This window comes from Emys orbicularis, chromosome 5 (genome assembly GCF_028017835.1).
Source record: "Emys orbicularis isolate rEmyOrb1 chromosome 5, rEmyOrb1.hap1, whole genome shotgun sequence".
Classification (NCBI taxonomy): Eukaryota; Metazoa; Chordata; order Testudines; family Emydidae; genus Emys; species Emys orbicularis.
In genome coordinates, this window is record NC_088687.1 from 88,035,388 (window position 1) to 88,052,204 (window position 16,817).

At 39.3% G+C, this 16,817-nt stretch overlaps 1 protein-coding gene across 3 annotated transcripts in view; it reads left to right on the plus strand.

Annotated features, from left to right (window-relative positions):
* Window positions 1–13,629, plus strand: part of MTUS1 (microtubule associated scaffold protein 1) — a 151,542-nt gene extending 137,913 nt beyond the window's left edge. For all 3 annotated transcript variants that reach the window (XM_065405100.1, XM_065405101.1, XM_065405102.1), the window contains 5 exons: window positions 489–562; window positions 684–773; window positions 6,561–6,677; window positions 8,471–8,568; window positions 13,413–13,629. In XM_065405100.1, the coding sequence (XP_065261172.1) occupies window positions 489–562; window positions 684–773; window positions 6,561–6,677; window positions 8,471–8,568; window positions 13,413–13,629 (596 nt within the window). The remainder of the gene's footprint in view (window positions 1–488; window positions 563–683; window positions 774–6,560; window positions 6,678–8,470; window positions 8,569–13,412) is intronic.
* Window positions 13,630–16,817: the final 3,188 nt, after the last annotated feature.

Here is a 16,817-nt window from a genome sequence, read left to right on the forward strand (position 1 = left end):
CAAAGGGAGCAGGAACAAGCCAAAAGAATCTACAATATTTCACAGAAGTATAAAATGGTGCAAAGATAATGAGCCTCTTCCTTTAGGAGTTCCTCATAGACAAATATTTCAATTACAACTTTTGCTTCTTTTGTTTGTCAGACATGCATATTTAGTTGAGTGCCAACAATGTGCTCAGTGTATGCAATTCCAATAGATTTTCATTTCATATAGCTAAGTACTTTCAAAGCTGATATTTTAGTGAGCAAACTTATGTATAGTGTAACAGACGTGTGGAGGACCAGTCTATAAATGCCTAGAAGGCAAATCACTTGGACATGTCATCTGTTTTCAAGCCAGAATAATGATGATTAATATTACTAGCTCTATTCAACATTCTTGCTATTGACCATGAGTGCATATATCACCTTTTAACTATGAATTCTCTAAAATATGGTTCACTTGTTATGCAATGTTGTAACAATCTGCAAATCTGGTATTTATTTCAGAGCTCAAGAATGCCCATGAATTGGAAAGGAATTCATTTGAAAATTCATTTAAAGAGAAACAGGAATCATTAGAGGTTTGTTAGGGGTGTGATTCACAAGACTTTACAACAATTTCAAAACCGGGGGACAGAGATGTTTTTGGAGAGAGACGTACCCAATTTCTGGACTCACTCTTACACTGTGTTTTTGTTTCAGAAAAAAATTGATGAATTAAAAAGGGAAAATGATTCTTTAAATGAAAAGTTGGAAGAGCAAAAACAAATAGCCAAAGAAAAAGCAAATCTTGTAAGTATTGAGCTTAATTTTTTTAATTCTCAAATGCACAGCATGATCAAGTCTATTTTTCCTTGTATACAGTAACTGAATTCATACACTTTCATGGAATTTATGTTGCTGTTTGTTACATGGTTCCATCTCTCTGGATGGATCTTCAGACGTACTAAATTTGTTTAGTTTGCAAAAGTTAATGAAAATACATATGGGATTTCTATAATTTTTGGGGGGAGGGGGTATTCCTAAGGGTTGCTTACAGGTAGAGTCACTATCAAGTCTTCAGTTAGTAGCAAAGGTACACATGTTGAGTAGAAATCCTTGAAATTAGATGGGTAAATGGATAGTAATCAAAATGTAACACATTCAAAGATACACAATTGTTGAATAACAATTTGTACACAGGTAGCACTAGGTGTTCTAGTTCCTGCAAAGTTAACTGTGAGAATTATGAACTGATTTGTATAAGTAGGACCACTGTGTACACCTTCCAGCTTAAGGTCCAACCTTTAAGAGCTCATTCTTTGAGAAGTATTTAAGCATTGCTTAATGATAGTGTCTGTGATGAAATACACAACCATGATACATCAGCATCTTTCCTTTGTCCTTTCTCCTGTGGCTGGTGTCATAATCTGTGATGTTCCTGCTATAAGAAGTGTGCTCTGAATGAGATTTTTCCTGCAGTGGGATAGGCATGTTTATCAATATTTTCAACTTGGCCTATGGTCATTTCTTCTTAGAAGACCAATTCAGACTCCAGGTTTTTCAGGCTACGCTAATGGTGGTAGACATCAGACACTTCTGTCTTTTCTTTGGGGATGGTTCCCCTGGTTGCCACTTCACCTGTAGCAAACTATCAACTTGTCTGCTTCTTGCTATTTGTAACAGGCCTGCTTCTGAAGGTTTTACACAATTGTATGCCTACGAATATGCTGTGTTCCGGCAGCTACTGATGTATGTGCATCCATTAGTTCACTTATGGACACGGAGTAGAGGCTTCTAGTCGATGGATGGTCTCCTATCTCCAGTGTTTGTCTTTCTGCAAAGTTTTGTCTGTCCTGGTTAAGATTTACTTTGAACATGAAAGCTAGAAAATAAGATTAAACGGCCAGATGCTGCCCTCCCTTTACACAACTGTTCAGGAGATGACAGGACTAGAAAAGGATGGTGAGAGAAGACCTGAAATCAGTTTGAGGGGAGTGAAGCCCAAGCAACATACCTCCTAGCAAGACCCATAAATCATAGAGACAAACAGTGTTGTGGAAGGTTTTGGAGGCCTGCAGTGTCAGTAAGTGGGAGGAGGATTTTCTATGAATTTTTCTCTTGCGAAGTGCAGAAATACTGTTGGTTTTATCTAGTGGAAATCAGTGTCACGCACAGCAGCATTTATTTCCTTCCTTCCCTCTCTCTCGCTCTGCCTCCTACCAGTGCAGTGGGAGGAACCAATCGTGGCACATTTCCTGAGCTGTGTGGCTGGGGAGGGAGAGATGTAATGCAGACCAGAGGGCAGCATGGATGGACTCTGGGGTTGGGACCATATTTTTCCACAAATGTTCAGGCACAGAGTAGTCTGAAGGGGCAGTAGGCTCAATGTCTTTTATGCAGCTGGAAATGCTTCTCCCAGCCTGATAGCCTGAATAGGAGAGAGTGGCAGTAATTCATGAGGTGAACCATGCGCTTGAGACTGCCCCGCTTCAGATTTTATAGTGGGAAGGATTAATTGGCCAAAGCAGTTTTCTTCTGTGGCATATTTGTAACTATTATTTTCATTTAACTTTATAAATCTGCTTTTGGAGGGGGAGAGGAGGAGAAAACTTGTTTGATGACACGTGATTTAATAACTTGTTAAGTTTTATACCCAGACTTCTGGTTCTCCCTTCAAAAAAAAAAAAAAAAACAGTAAAACGTACTGACACCTTTTTTGTCATTTGTCTCCCTATCTCCCAGCAGTATTTAGGGAAGGGATCACTATGCCTTTTGTCCTTTGAGTACACATTATTTCATTCCTTACTTGGCCGTCTCTGAAATCAGAGTCCAAATTCTCTTGCTTACTTTTTGTCCAAGGGTCCAAAGAGAGAGAACCACAAATTAAGCAGACATTAACCACAGCTGCACCAGTCACTCAAACATATGATGGCTAGTTAGGCTCTCACCTTAATTGCAATATGTACTGGTTGTCACCTGAAGACCTTGAATTTACCAAAGCCCTCCATTTTTAGTCTATAAGGCTGTCACCTCAAGTTTCAACCTGCCCCTATCTGTGTGGGCTGTATCCCACAAAGGTGCATGTCGTCTGGGGGTAGGAGGGAGGGAGAGGAGAGTCCTTTTCTCTTTGACGTGATAATGAAGATACAACTCAATTCAATACACCATTGTTTGCGCCAAATACACACAAACAACTTTCATTCCAGTAGCACAATTAATTTTATCTTTAAAGAAATAGACGTATTGTTTCAATGGTGTTGGCTTCTTTCTCTTCTTGTTCCAGTTTTTACCTACATACTGACTTGGATTTAATAGGTCTTTTTCTTCTTATTGCCTGTGACTTCAGTTGCAAAGCATAAACACTTTTATCATGGAAAAAGAGGCCCGGTAGAGGTTAACTTTACAAAATAACTAGGGCTGTGGATTAATCTCAGTTAACTAAAGTGATTAGGTAAAAAAAATTAATCACAATTAAAAAAATTAATCACAGTTTTAACCGCACTGTTAATAGAATACCAATTGAAATTTGTTAAATATTTTGGATGTTTTTCTACATTTTCATATATATTGTATTTCTGTGTTGTAATTGAAATCAGTGTATATTTCAATTCACCTCATACAAGTACTGTAGTGCAATCTTTGTTGTGAAAGTGCAACTTACAAATGTAGATTTTTTTTTTGTTACTCTGATTTTTTTTCTGCTGCCCTCTTATTTAAAATGTTACCAAAAAGTGAGAACAAGCATTCGCATGGTACTTTTGTAGCCAGCTTTGCAAGGTATTTACATGCCAGATATGCTAAATATTTGTATGCCCCTTCATGTTTCGGCCACCATTCCAGAGGACATGCTTCCATGCTGATGACGCTCGTTAAAAAAAGAATGCGTTAATTAAATTTGTGACTGAACTCCTTGGGGGAGAATTGTATGTCCCTGTTATAAATATAGGGGGAAGGGTAGCAACCTTTATGTATGTAGTAGCATAAAATCCCTTCTTGGCAGCTGTACTGGATTACTTTACCTGTAAGGGGTTAAGCAGTTCAAATAACATAGTTGGCACCTGACCTGAAGGACCAATGAGGAAAGAAGATACTTTCTAATGGGGGTGGGGTGGGGAAGGATTTGTTGCTGTTCTCTTTTGTTGTTCCCTCTCCCGACGGAGGGAGAAGCCAAGCAGGTACAATATCTCCTGAAAATATACCTGGAATAATCCATCTAAAACCACAGAAATTGTAAGTAGGGCAAGGACATGCATTAGATTATCTTTTGTTTTGGCTTGTGAATTTTCCTATGCTACAGAGGTAGTTTTATTCCTATTTTTGTAACTGTGAAGCTGAGTCCAGAGGGGAATCCTCTGTGCTTTAAATCTTTTTATTACTCTGTAAAGTTACCTTCCATCCTGATTTTGCAGGTGTGATTCTTTTATTTTTTTCTGTATAAATAAAGTTCTTCTTTTAAGAACCTGATTGATTTTCAGTGTCCTGAAGACAGAGTCTGGTCTGTACTCACATTGCTAAGGCAATTGGCTGGTATAGTCTTCTCAAGCCTCCCTAGGAAAGGGGGTGAAAGGGCTTGGGGGGATATTTTGGGTGGGATAGGGATTCCAAGTAACCCTTCCCCGAATTTTTGTGTAAATCACTTGGTTATGGCAGCAATACCATTCAAGGACAAGGAAAGAAATTTGTGCCTTGGGGAAGTTTTAACCTAAGCTGATAGAATATAAGCTTAGGGGGTCTTTCATGCGGGTAACCCAGAGTTCAGAGTGGGGGGGGACCCTGACAGTCCCCATCTCTGTTTTACCCGCATTCTGCCATATATTTCATGCTATAGCAGTCTCAGATGATGACCCAGCACATGTTTATTTTAAGAATACTTTCACTGCAGATTTGACAAAACACAAAGAAGGTACCAATGTGAGATTTCTAAAGATAGCTATAGGACTGGACCCAAGGTTTAAGAATCTGAAGTGCCTTCCAAAATCTGAGAGGGATGAGGTGTGGAGCATGCTTTCAGAAGTCTTAAAAGAGCAACACTCCGATACAGAAAATACAGAACCTGAACCACCAAAAAAGAAAATCAGACTTCTGCTGGTGGCATCTGACTCAAATAATGAAAATGAACATGCGTCTGTCCTCACTGTTTTGGATTGTTATCAAGCAGAACCCATCATCAGCATGGATGCATGTCCTCTGGAATGGTGGTTGAAGCATGAAGGGACATATGAATCTTTGGTGCATCTGGCACATAAATATCTTGCAACGCCTGCTACAACAGAGCCTTGAAAATGCTTGTTCTCACTTTCAGGTGACATTCTAAACAAGAAGCGGACAGCATTATCTCCTGCAAATGTAAACAAGCTTGTTTGTCTGAGCGACTGGCTGAACAAGAAGTAGGACTGAATGGACTTGCAGGCGCTAAAATTTTAATTGTTTTATTTTTGAATGCAGTTTTTTAGTACTTAATTCTACATTTGTAAGTTCACCTTTCATGATAGAGATTGCACTACAGTACTTAGTATTTTTCAATTCACTTAATACATTTATTTTGTTTTTTACAGTGCAAATACTTGTAATCAAAAATAAATATAAAGTGAGCACTGTACACTTTGTATTGTGTTGTAATAGAAATAATATATTTGAAAATGTAGAAAACATCCAAAAATATTTAAATAAATGGTATTTTATTATTAACAGTGCGATTAATCGCGATTAAGTTTTTTAATCGCTTGACAGCCCTAAAAATAACCCCTTACAGATCCACATCACTTACTAACCAGTAAATATTAAGCCTGCTATAGCAGATACAAGTCATATCATGGGGCAAAGACAATGTTAGTATAGATTAATAATATGCAACTGTATGTTATGCAGCCAAAAGTAGTATGAAAGCTGCATAGCGGAATTATAAAGTGCTGCTTTCAAACTGGAAACTGTGAGGATTAACTACATGTAAAATTCAAAGGTTTGAAGTTCAGCTTTTGAGTTACTCATGTGTAAGAAAAGTTGTTTGAGTTCTTCAAGGAGGGTACAAACAAAATATCTGAGTGACTCTGTGTGCATGCATGTGTACATATAAATATATATATTTTAATTAACCTCCTCTTGGGCTTAGTTACGACTAAAAGGAAATAGGAGGTTTCTGGAATTCTTAGCAGCCTTAACTATTAGGGAGCCTCGGGACTACTGTAAAATGAATAAGTTTTACTATGCCAACAATAATGTATCAATTTGATCCACAAGGGTTTTTATCATTTATACAAAAGCAAATGTTTATATGTTTGGCCAGTCATCCTATTTCTTTTGAACAGGGTTCTACATGTTAACCTTTTTATAGAGGTTTCTTAAATTACATTTTCAAAGGGGATCTTTAGATCTTTGTACTGAGGGACAAATGAAATTAAGGGAGGGGAGAAAAAATATTCAGGAGTGGGGGGGGGGGGAAATCTTAGTTTTTCCTTCTGACTCAAAACCATGTCCCACTTGATTTCATAAATTTATTAAACACCTAATTTACAAGTGTTTACTATATATATTTTTAAATGCTATTTAGATTGTTTGAAGTTCTGAGAAATAAGCAAACTTTTGTGGAAATCCTTTCAGAAAAACCCTCAGATCATGTATCTGGAACAGGAACTGGAAAGTTTGAAAGCAGTGGTGGAGATCAAGAATGAGAAACTACGTCAGCAAGATATAAAGCTGATGAAGACAGAAAAACTGGTGAGCTTCTGTGGGGACTGTTTTCTAAGTTATCAGATTTTGAGAGTGAATTCATGCTGATCAAGCTTAAACATTAAGCTAATATAGTATACATGAAAAGCAAACAAAAATTTGCAAAGGAGCACAAGGTACACGTTAATGTCACAGGTACAATTTTACCTGTGCTGGCCTGCAATCTGGGGAGAGATGTTTCCTGAATGATGCAATAAGAGAAACAAACAGTGGAACAGAGGGGAACAAATCACATGTCAGCCAATTTTCTGAACCACATTTCTTCTTTCCATGCAATTTAACTTGTAAATCCTGTAAATGATGATAACTTTCCAGGGGCTCTCTGTAAAATGCTAGCTATTTGGTATTCTCTTTTGACTCAAGTGGGAGAGGCAAGAGGGGAATCCCCAGGTGGCATAATTAACTTTTTAACCTGTAGACTTCTGTTCAATTTTGTTTTGGGTTGTTAAAAATAATTTGTACTAGTTAGTTACTGTCCACAATATACAATCCCCACTCTTGACAAATATCAGGTTAAATTCAAATCTGCTGTATGAGAGATTCTGATTGCATGGCAGAACCTTGTGGGGAAGCTTACGTAGTCCTGGCTTGCACTGTGTCACAATGCCCCTTAGGCAAAAAATGTTAACGGTCACATAACTGAGTTTATTGAAACAAAAAAGGAAGTAACCCACTCAACATGGTACAGAAAAATAAAATCCTCTGAATATGTTGACAGTGAGTAAATTAAGTATTTCCTTTCCATATAAAGTCTGTCGATCCGATGTATTGAATACTACGGCCTGTTTAAATTACCACTCCTTGGAACCCCCTCCTATTTTTGTTGTATTACAGTGGAAGCTCTTCGGGGCAGGAATTCCTATAATGTTTGTACAGCATCTAGCATGATGGAGGCCTTGATCCTGGTTGGTGCATTTGAGCACTACCGGAACACTTCAGCCATCATCTTCATGGAAATCTTGTTATTTAATGCAGAGAAGAGAGGCTTAAATAACAGGGACCAAGGTCTCAGTCAGCTATTACATTTTGTCTGGGAGCCAACTATTGCCATATACCAGTGATGATTTACAAGTCTTTATAAAATCCTAGACTCTTCAGAGTAATCATGGGCTCTAAAGGTTTGGTGCCCAGAGGGTCTCTTCTGACTAAAGATGTTGACTTGGAAATCCACTGAATGTTAACTCATTTGAAAGTTGTTTTGTTTTTAAAAGCAGCTTTTTCCCCCCGTGATACTAATTGGGAAATGCAGGAGAGTGGCTTTTTAAAATGGGGATCAGATCACTTCTGCAAATACAGAATAGATTTTGTGGGTGGTAGTGAAGGTTGAGGGAGAGCTGGTTATACATGGAGAAGATTTTTTTGAATTTGTCACCTTTCATCAAGTTATTCCTAGACTATATATTGCATAGTGATCTAGTGTCTCAGCCATCTGTTATGCTATATGTGAAGAGAACTGCTGCCACCAGCCCAGAAATTCAAGTAGCAGATTCAGCTTTTAGTGGGCAGCTAATCAAGCAAAAGTGGCAAAATGCCAACTCTAGAAGAAGCAAAAAGTAGACTTGCCTACTAAAGATGTGCAATAAATCATTTTCACGTCACTTTTACATTTCTTCAAGATCATTCTATGTATCTTAAAATAATCTAACTTGTACTTAGTAAAACAAACTCAATTTCGGGTAAGTAATGCATATAATGGGTACTTGCCAATGCAATTATTCTGTATTTTAATTATTAAATGAACACCCACACACAAACCCCAACAATGTTTTCATTTGTTAAAGGTGGAAAAGAACACAGTCTTAATGGATAAAATGAAGAAGTTTCAGCAGGAAAATGAAGAACTAAAAGCTCGGATGGACAAACACATGCAACTTTCAAGGTAAACAATCCATGAAATGCAGGCATTTTTATTAACTTGTGAAAGCATAAATTTTATTCTGTAAATGAATAACCAGCATCTTGTAGATTTTTAAAAAGCCCTTACCACTGTAAGATATCATGCCTGGAATATGGAAGCATGGTACTCATTTTTCCATCCTCTCTGTGTGCAAATCCGAAATCCCGCCTAAGTAGGAATGGGTATTGTGTGGGGGTGGAGGCTCCTTGAAACAACTGGTGGCAGTGTATAAAATCATGACTATTCTTAACATCAAATAAGGCTAGCTCTGTTCCCCTGGAAATTACAGCCCACGTTACTGTCTTGAATGCCCATTAACATAGTTACCAGGGAAGTAAAGGCTACTCAGGAGCACCATCTCTTACAATTTGTTGCTAGATTCTCTTTTTCCCCGGAGTGAAGTGCTGCTGATTTTATAAAAACTGCTTGGGGGTTTATATATTAAAATGTTGAAAATAAATAGTTGAGTCGTTTTAAACAGTTTGTTTAATCAGAGGGACAGTGTGTGCTAAGCCACCTGGTTCTAGATATACAGACTACATCCAATCCACAGATGGGGTCTGACTTTGTTAATCGGGTCTCCTAATTCTGCATATGTTGCAAAAAATGAATGGGCAAACCACTGTAGAGCATACAGTAAAGGAAAATAGGAAGTTCAGACAAATTCTGCAGGTCTTGCACTGCAAGGAGACAGAGCTATGACATGACTCCTAACAGGGAAGATGTGAAAACACTCTTCAGCTGCCTTCATTAATAAGAGTTGAATTTTAAAAAGGATCTTAAACTACCCAGAATTTTGTAGAATGACTGGCTCATGCAGTAATGCAGGCAAGAATAGGCAGCTGCTTTTATGCAGGATTTTTTTTTTCTGACCAGGGCACATGCCTGTTACATCTGACATTGTTCTGGCTTCTGCACAAGCTGCCAGCTTAGGGCTTGTCTTCACTGCAACAGTTAGCTCAAGTTAGTGTATTTGAGCTACATCACTAGAGCTAGCCTAGCTCAAGTGAGTGATCACACTCTGAAACATTTGAGCAGGGCCGGCCCACAACAGTTTGGCACCTGAGGCGGGGAGCTCAAATAATGCCCCCATACCCCCCTCGCTTGTGCCAAAACTTTGAAAGGTCTCAATTCTGCCTTCTTCCTGTTCTTCTCCTCTCGTGGTACTGTTCTGCTACCTACCCCAATAAAGGAGAACTAACAACTTAAAATGCCTTGTTCAGAAATTTTAAGTAATACTTACATTTGCTGTTCAGGCGTTTGAAAGTTAACTTTTCTTGTCTGCATAGTAAACATTGATTATTCAAACAGATAAAAATGCCAAAGTGGTGCTTTCCGTGCCTTCTTGGTCGCAAAGATTTGAACTGCTTCCTGAAGGTCCACAGTCTGGGCCAGCTCATGCTCTATTGAGATGGTTGCAAGGCCGACCAGCCTCTCCTGTGTCATTGTGGAGCGTAGATGTGTTTTTATTAACTTCAGCTTGGAGAAGCTGCGTTCTCCACTGGCAACTGTTACAGGAAGTGTTAGAAGTATGCGCGGAGCAACAAAAAGCATTTGGAAAGAGGGTGGTCATCTTATTTGTGCACATATATTCCAGAATAGCCTTTGGAGTTGATCCTGCTGAAATGTATTTTGAAAGGGCTTTCAGTTCATCACCTAAATCACTCGCATCAATATCGCGCATGTCATCATGTGTCAACACTGTTTCTAGTGCCCTGCATTGCTGGTGTAGGTCTTCTTCAGGTATAGTGAGGAGTTTTGGAATATCATACAACATCTCAAACATACTGCTGTGTTCCTTGAGCTGCATGAAACGTTCTTCAACTGACTGAATTGCATAATCTAGCACCTGGTTAAAGCATTCAACTTTGAATTGTTGTTTGGGATCTCTTATGGGATTATCCTGTGCCTCGTAATCAAAATGTTGTCTTCTTCAGTGACTCTTGTATTCTTGAATGGGGGAGAAAATAGCTTCAGTGTGAAGTTCCTCTGCCAACTTCTGTGCACTCTTAAGAATGTTTTGAAATCCCTCATCTGACCAGTAAGACTGTAGCTATGACTTTGCTTTGTCCAGTTGTTCCATCGCTCCAGATATATCAAGGTCAACACCTTGGAGTCTCTTGCTTACAACATTTATTTCAAACAGTATGTCATGCCACAACACTAAGCCACACAGAAATTTGAAGTTATGTATGTTTCTGGTGATTCCATTTTCCTCTGCCACTGTTCTCCCACGAGCAGTTCCTGTCATAGTAGTATCCTCCATAATGGCAACTATGGCATCATCTGTCTTCCCAATATGGTGTTTGATAGGCTTTATCTCCTCCACTCGACTTTCCCATCATGTGGAACTCAGTGGTTTCAGTGTCAGAGAGGATGTTCCCAGATGTTGCTTCAAAATTTGCCATCGATGAGCTGATGCAGAGAAAAATACATAGATGCTTTGAATTACATTAAAAAATTCAACAGCCTCATTAGAAGCTGATGCTGCATCACTGACCACCAAGATCAATAAATGAGAACTGCACGGGACAAAAAAAGCTCGAGGGTTTAACTCTCGGATCCGTGTCTGCACTCCTCTGTTCTTTCCTCTCATGTTGGCACCATTATCGTAGCCCTGACCTCTCACGCCAGCTGTCGCAATTCCCGTATCTTCCAGCTTTTTAAGAAGCACATTTACCATACCAGCTCCTGTAGTATCATCAATGTCAATAAATTCTAGAAAATGCTCTCTAACAGTCACCATTGCAGGGACATTTTCACTAGGTTCTGTTGTTACAAAACGCACCATTAAAGTCATCTGTTCCATATGGCTGATGTCAGGTGTGCAGTCCAGAATAACCGAGTAATATCTTGCTGACTTCAGATCTGCCACAATCTTTTGTTTGACTTTTGTTGCCAGTAACTGTATGATCTCATTTTGAATTGTTTTTCCAAGGTAGTGGTGTGTGTACATTTCTTGGGTGGTGACTCTTCTTAGATGCTCCTGGAGTACAGCATCAAACTCCGCCATCAGCGCCACAATTTTAAGGAAGTTTCCATTGTTTGGCACATACAGCTGATCTGAAGTGCCACGCAGTGCTAGGTTTTGGGTAGCAAGCATTCTCACAGTAAAGAGACTCTGATGCAATCTTCTCTTGATGCTGATCATCTATGGTGGCCTTTAATCTTAGTCTCATCTCAAGCTCTTTCCACCTATGGAATGCTCTCTGGTGATTTGCTGCCTTCTCATGGCATGCCAGATTTCTAGCCAGATTTTTCCAGTCCTTTGTTCCTGTAGAACCCAATGTGGCTGGAACATTAGACTGGAAGAGTTTGCAACAAAAACAGTATGCAGCATTCTGGGTTTTTGAGCACATAAGCCATGGCCTCTCCACTTTGTCACCATTGGGATTTCACGCCAGTAATGTGTTGGATGGAAACTTCTATTTTCATTGTCTTTGGGGAACATGAAGTTTTTCACTTGCTGTGGCCCATGCAGTACAAGGAAGTCCCTCAGACTACTGCTCAAGTGGGTCCAGTCCTGGATCATCTAGACTTAAGGAACTAAACTCAGCAGCAGCTGTTTCTTGCGTCTCCACCACACTCTTCATGCACATTCCTGAAGAAAAGTGTAGATCAGAGTTATATCCATTTGAGATGGAGATATGGATGCTGCAGTAGCTGCCAGGTCACCCGCACTCTGACTAATTGGAAGGTCAGGCATCTCCTCACTACTCACATCCTCACTGGGGCCGGAAGGCTCACCGTGAACATTTGTGTCTATGTATCTCAGGAGAGCTCCTTCCTGCTTAGATAGAAAAGCTTCCTTTGCTTGCTTGCTTTTTCTGAATGCTGCCCCAGAGAGGCGTTTCTTCTTTCATTCATAACTGCTGTTCTGTGCCAGTTATAGTGGCTCTCAACACTCAGTTGAAGGGGACAAATAAGCAGGCTGGTAGCAGGGCCTGAGTGAGGGAAGATATCAGTGTCTTAAGGGCCTAACTGGCTCCTACTACTTCAGTTGACTGCCTGTTCTCCTCAAGTGGGTTCAGGGAAGCAGCAGGAAACAGGAAGCTCCCTGAGAAGTTGGTGTTAATCAGTCCAGGCTCCTGGGGGTGCTAGAGAGGTACATAAGAGGCTGCTCCTCCTCCTCTCTCCCTGCAGCTCCTGCTGCTTTCTGTTATCCCCTCTCACCTTTTCTCCTGCCTGCCTGTTATGTCTCTTGTGCCCTCCTTCCTCCAGCACAGCACTCCACCATCTCTGTGCATCTAGAGCAGAGAGAATACATATGCACCAGCAGCAGACACAATTTTCTACACTCTGGGTCCTAGTGGCACCCCCAACAGTCTGGCACCTGAGGCGGCCGCCTCAGTTTGCCTCATGGTAAGGACAGCCCTGCATTCGAGCTGCACAGTGGCTTGAATAGCAGTGTGATTGTATTCGGAGCTAATCAGCTGTGGTTCCTGGAGCTATTGCATCTCCACTGCATTACTAGCTCTAGCTTCAACAGGACTCCAGCTTCAACACCCACTTCCTTCAAAGCCCAACAACTTGAGGTTAAAATACCACTTAATTCAAGCTAGAGAATTGTGTGTGGATGGGAGTCAAGTTGGGGCAAAACTCAAGTTATAGCTCCAGCTCACAACGCAGGGAGGGCAATCCTGTAGAACCCAGCTCTTACTTCTTGGGAATATTCTCCATGAGAACAAATGCACTAAATCCTGATAAGGAATGAATATATCTGGACAGGGATTTATCTTATAGCTTTTTAAATTCTTTTAAAATTATGTAAGATGCTCTAACTTTCAAATGGAATCATGTCCACTTACATACAATTATTTTTTCAGGCAACTTTCCACAGAGCAGGCAGTTTTACAGGAGTCTCTAGAGAAAGAATCGAAAGTAAATAAACGTTTATCAATGGAAAACGAAGAACTTCTATGGAAGCTACAAAATGGGGACCTGTGCAGCCCTAAGAAAGTGTCACCTAGTTCTCCACTGATGCCTTCTCAGTCACCAAGGAATTCTGGCTCCTTCTCTGCTCCTACAGTAGCACCAAGATGACATCTTTTGAAATGAGGGGGAGACCACATAAAAGCATTTCACTTGTGATCTGCAGAACTGATCCTAACTCCAATCACGGGAGCAAGAGCTATATTAGCTGAGTGTGATGACTGAAATATAACTGGAATTATTGGTGTGGAAAATTGTTCTAAGATACTGAAAATATGGGAGTAAGACTTTATATTTCTCCTCCAAAAAAGACTTCAATAATGCCTATAGACATTGTTGCACAAAGCACTTACAGAGCAAGGGAAGTCTTGTTCATTGCCTTTTTCACCTAACTCTAAGAAAAAAGCTCAGGGGCTATAGGTAAAGACCACAACCTCTATAATGTGTTCCTTATCACAGACACCTTTTTGAGACTGTAGATGTGTGGTGTGAATGAAGTGGATGTAACACACTGTGTGTGTGTGTGTGTGTGTGTGTGTGTGTGCGAGATGCTGCCTTCTTTGCCGTGTATGTAATAAAGGACAAAAGCTAAAGAATATACATTGACATGTACTTCATTAATAATGTTGTCAATATGCATGTTTTATCAAAGGTTACCCTTAACTGCGGGTGAGGAGAAACTGCCACTTGTATTATAGGCTAGTTTCCACCTCATCTTTCTGCTTCCGTTTAGTAAGAGGATGGCAGGAAATGTTTTATCTGTTGACTTGTCAGTGTCTCTACCTACCTTTATACTGCAATTGAGTGATTTTTTTCCCTAAAAAATTCAGTCTGATCATCAGAGTTGAAACTGCAGCCATACCGTCTATGAATTTTTAGCTTTCCCATTCATATGCAGCACTTGTAGCCATATCACAGTCTAATAAGATGGTAGCATTGCATTTTTTCAGGATACAGTCAAGTTTAGAACACTTTTTGCTAAAATGGAAGTGGGGAAGCAAGGTGATAATTCTGGAACATTGAAATTGACAATCTCTGCAACTCCCTTAATTCTACTGTAGTCAGAGGTCAAAACATTAAAATGACTAGATTTAGCATAAACCCCCATACTGCAGACATGCAACCTGACCCAATCCCCTTGTCTGCTGAAAACAAACTCCCAGACAAGCAACCATTACTTCCTAAGAAAAGCCTGGTAATTGCCAAGGCCACCTGTAGAGAAGAGGAGGGTCCTGATCTAATCGAAGATACAGGATTTGAAAGCCAAAAAGGGAAAAATAAGTAGGATGACAAAACCATTCTTTGAAAGGGGAATGAGAAATGTAGCAAGATTCGTAAAAGAGAGTCTTAAAAGCAACCAATACCGTTTCTCTGATTTTGACAACGTTTTGTTTTTTAAATGTTGTGCCCTTATTTTAACTTTCAGCAGTGTTGCCAAGATAACTGTATGGAGGGGTGGGGAGAAGAACATGTGGTTCATCTCTCCAAAGTTTCCAAATTTCACTTGGCAGAAGTTTACCCTTGAGTTAAAACAAACATGTCTGTGTTGCTGAAGATGGATGTAACGTTTTACACTATGTTTCAAATTAAGGTAGTCACAGTGTGTCTCTGGTCTTGTTACTGTTTTGGTCCGCACTTCTTTTAAAGATCCCATGCATCCTGTTTTGTGATTTCAGTTTCAATTTCTAGTTATGGTTACAGAATATTGTCTATGCTTCTGATTGGGAGTTGTTTTTAAACCAGGAATATTCTACTGTTACCTTGTCAACAGTGTTCGCAATATGGTAAATCTTGTGCTTCATTGTATTTTTCCAGCAGATTGGGAAAAGGAGTCCAGTGGAAGGGAGGGGCAGAGAGGAGGAGTAGGGAAACTAAACTTGAAAAACACTTCAAACCAAACATTTCATCTAGGATATGAAAATGTTGGCACTTCAGAAAGTGTATGGGTGTACAAACAAAGTTGTAGCAGTGCTCATTCTGTAACTATGAAATTGTAATATATTCAAGCTTGTAATTTAAATTTAATCTACGCAATGTACAAGTGAAGTCTGACTCCTCTATGGAACATTTTACTTAATTTGCCTCTTTTTATCCCATTTAAGGCACTGTACATGCCACTGTTGTTCAAGTGGTGTCAGCACTTATAAATACTGTTTTCCACGGATTTATAACTTAACTGTAAAAATCTGCTGTGGGCTGAAACTTGGCTTAAAAGTATTTCTTAGAGCATTCTTTGCTTCGATAAGGTTAAGGAAATTGGATCATGTGTATTTTGAGATGTGTTTAAAAATAAATTTTTTTTTTACTGGTTTGACTTTCTGCTTGTGTAAATCTAAAAAACTTGAAATTAAGAAGGAAAGTTTTCCAGGGTCTAAGTAGTCTAATAACAGTTGAAATATTGAAACTTTAGAATGGTTTGTTCCTTCATGCGTAGAAGAGCTTTCATCAGTTTTCAGATAACTTATTAAATTTTTTATCCCAAACCTGCACCACTATTACAGACAGAACTCAGAATAGCAAACTGAGTTTTGCTTGTGTAGTCTGTAGATGATTATTGGATCCAGGAGAATCCTGATTACTCAGTTTCAGGTTGAACACATGTACATTAAGATGCACATCTAAAAATAGCCAGGTTACGTAATTATCCATGAAGAACTTAGCCAATAATGCTTGAAAAAGAGTTAAGAACCACATTAAGTCCCTATTTTTCTAGCTCAGCTGGAAGTAGTTACATTCAAAGGGTAAGTGATGTCTTCAGATACTGTGTATGGGCAAATGTTGACTTCCAATTATAGCCATTGTGTGTTTAAGGAGCCCTTCTAGCCTTACCAAAACATTTACTTTTAATAACTTATTCAGACATTGATCTATTTTACTTTCTCAAGAGCAGGGGTATTTAAAGTGTAGCAATCGGCTTCATTTCATGACTTTTCTCAAACTCCTTGGATAACAGGTTAATAGCCTCCAAAGACTTTGCTATCTCTGGTCATTCTAGCAAGTGGCTTCAGAATGCACCATGGTTCATGTGAGGGAATTCTTGACATGGAGAGGGAAGCGGAATGGAGATTTTAGTTGACATTTAGAAAGATAACCCCAACCTTGACTTGAGCTAATTGTAAAGTTTGTGGGTTGGTGTGATTAGATCCTAGAGAACAATTAAACTATTTCTTAAACTGAATGTAGTTTCTCACATAGGCAACAATGCAGGAGACATTCTAAAAAAATGTACCTGTTTTTTAAACCATTTCATGCTCTTATTCCTATCTGTTATGAAGAGGTGGGAAAGTTTTGTGTGTATG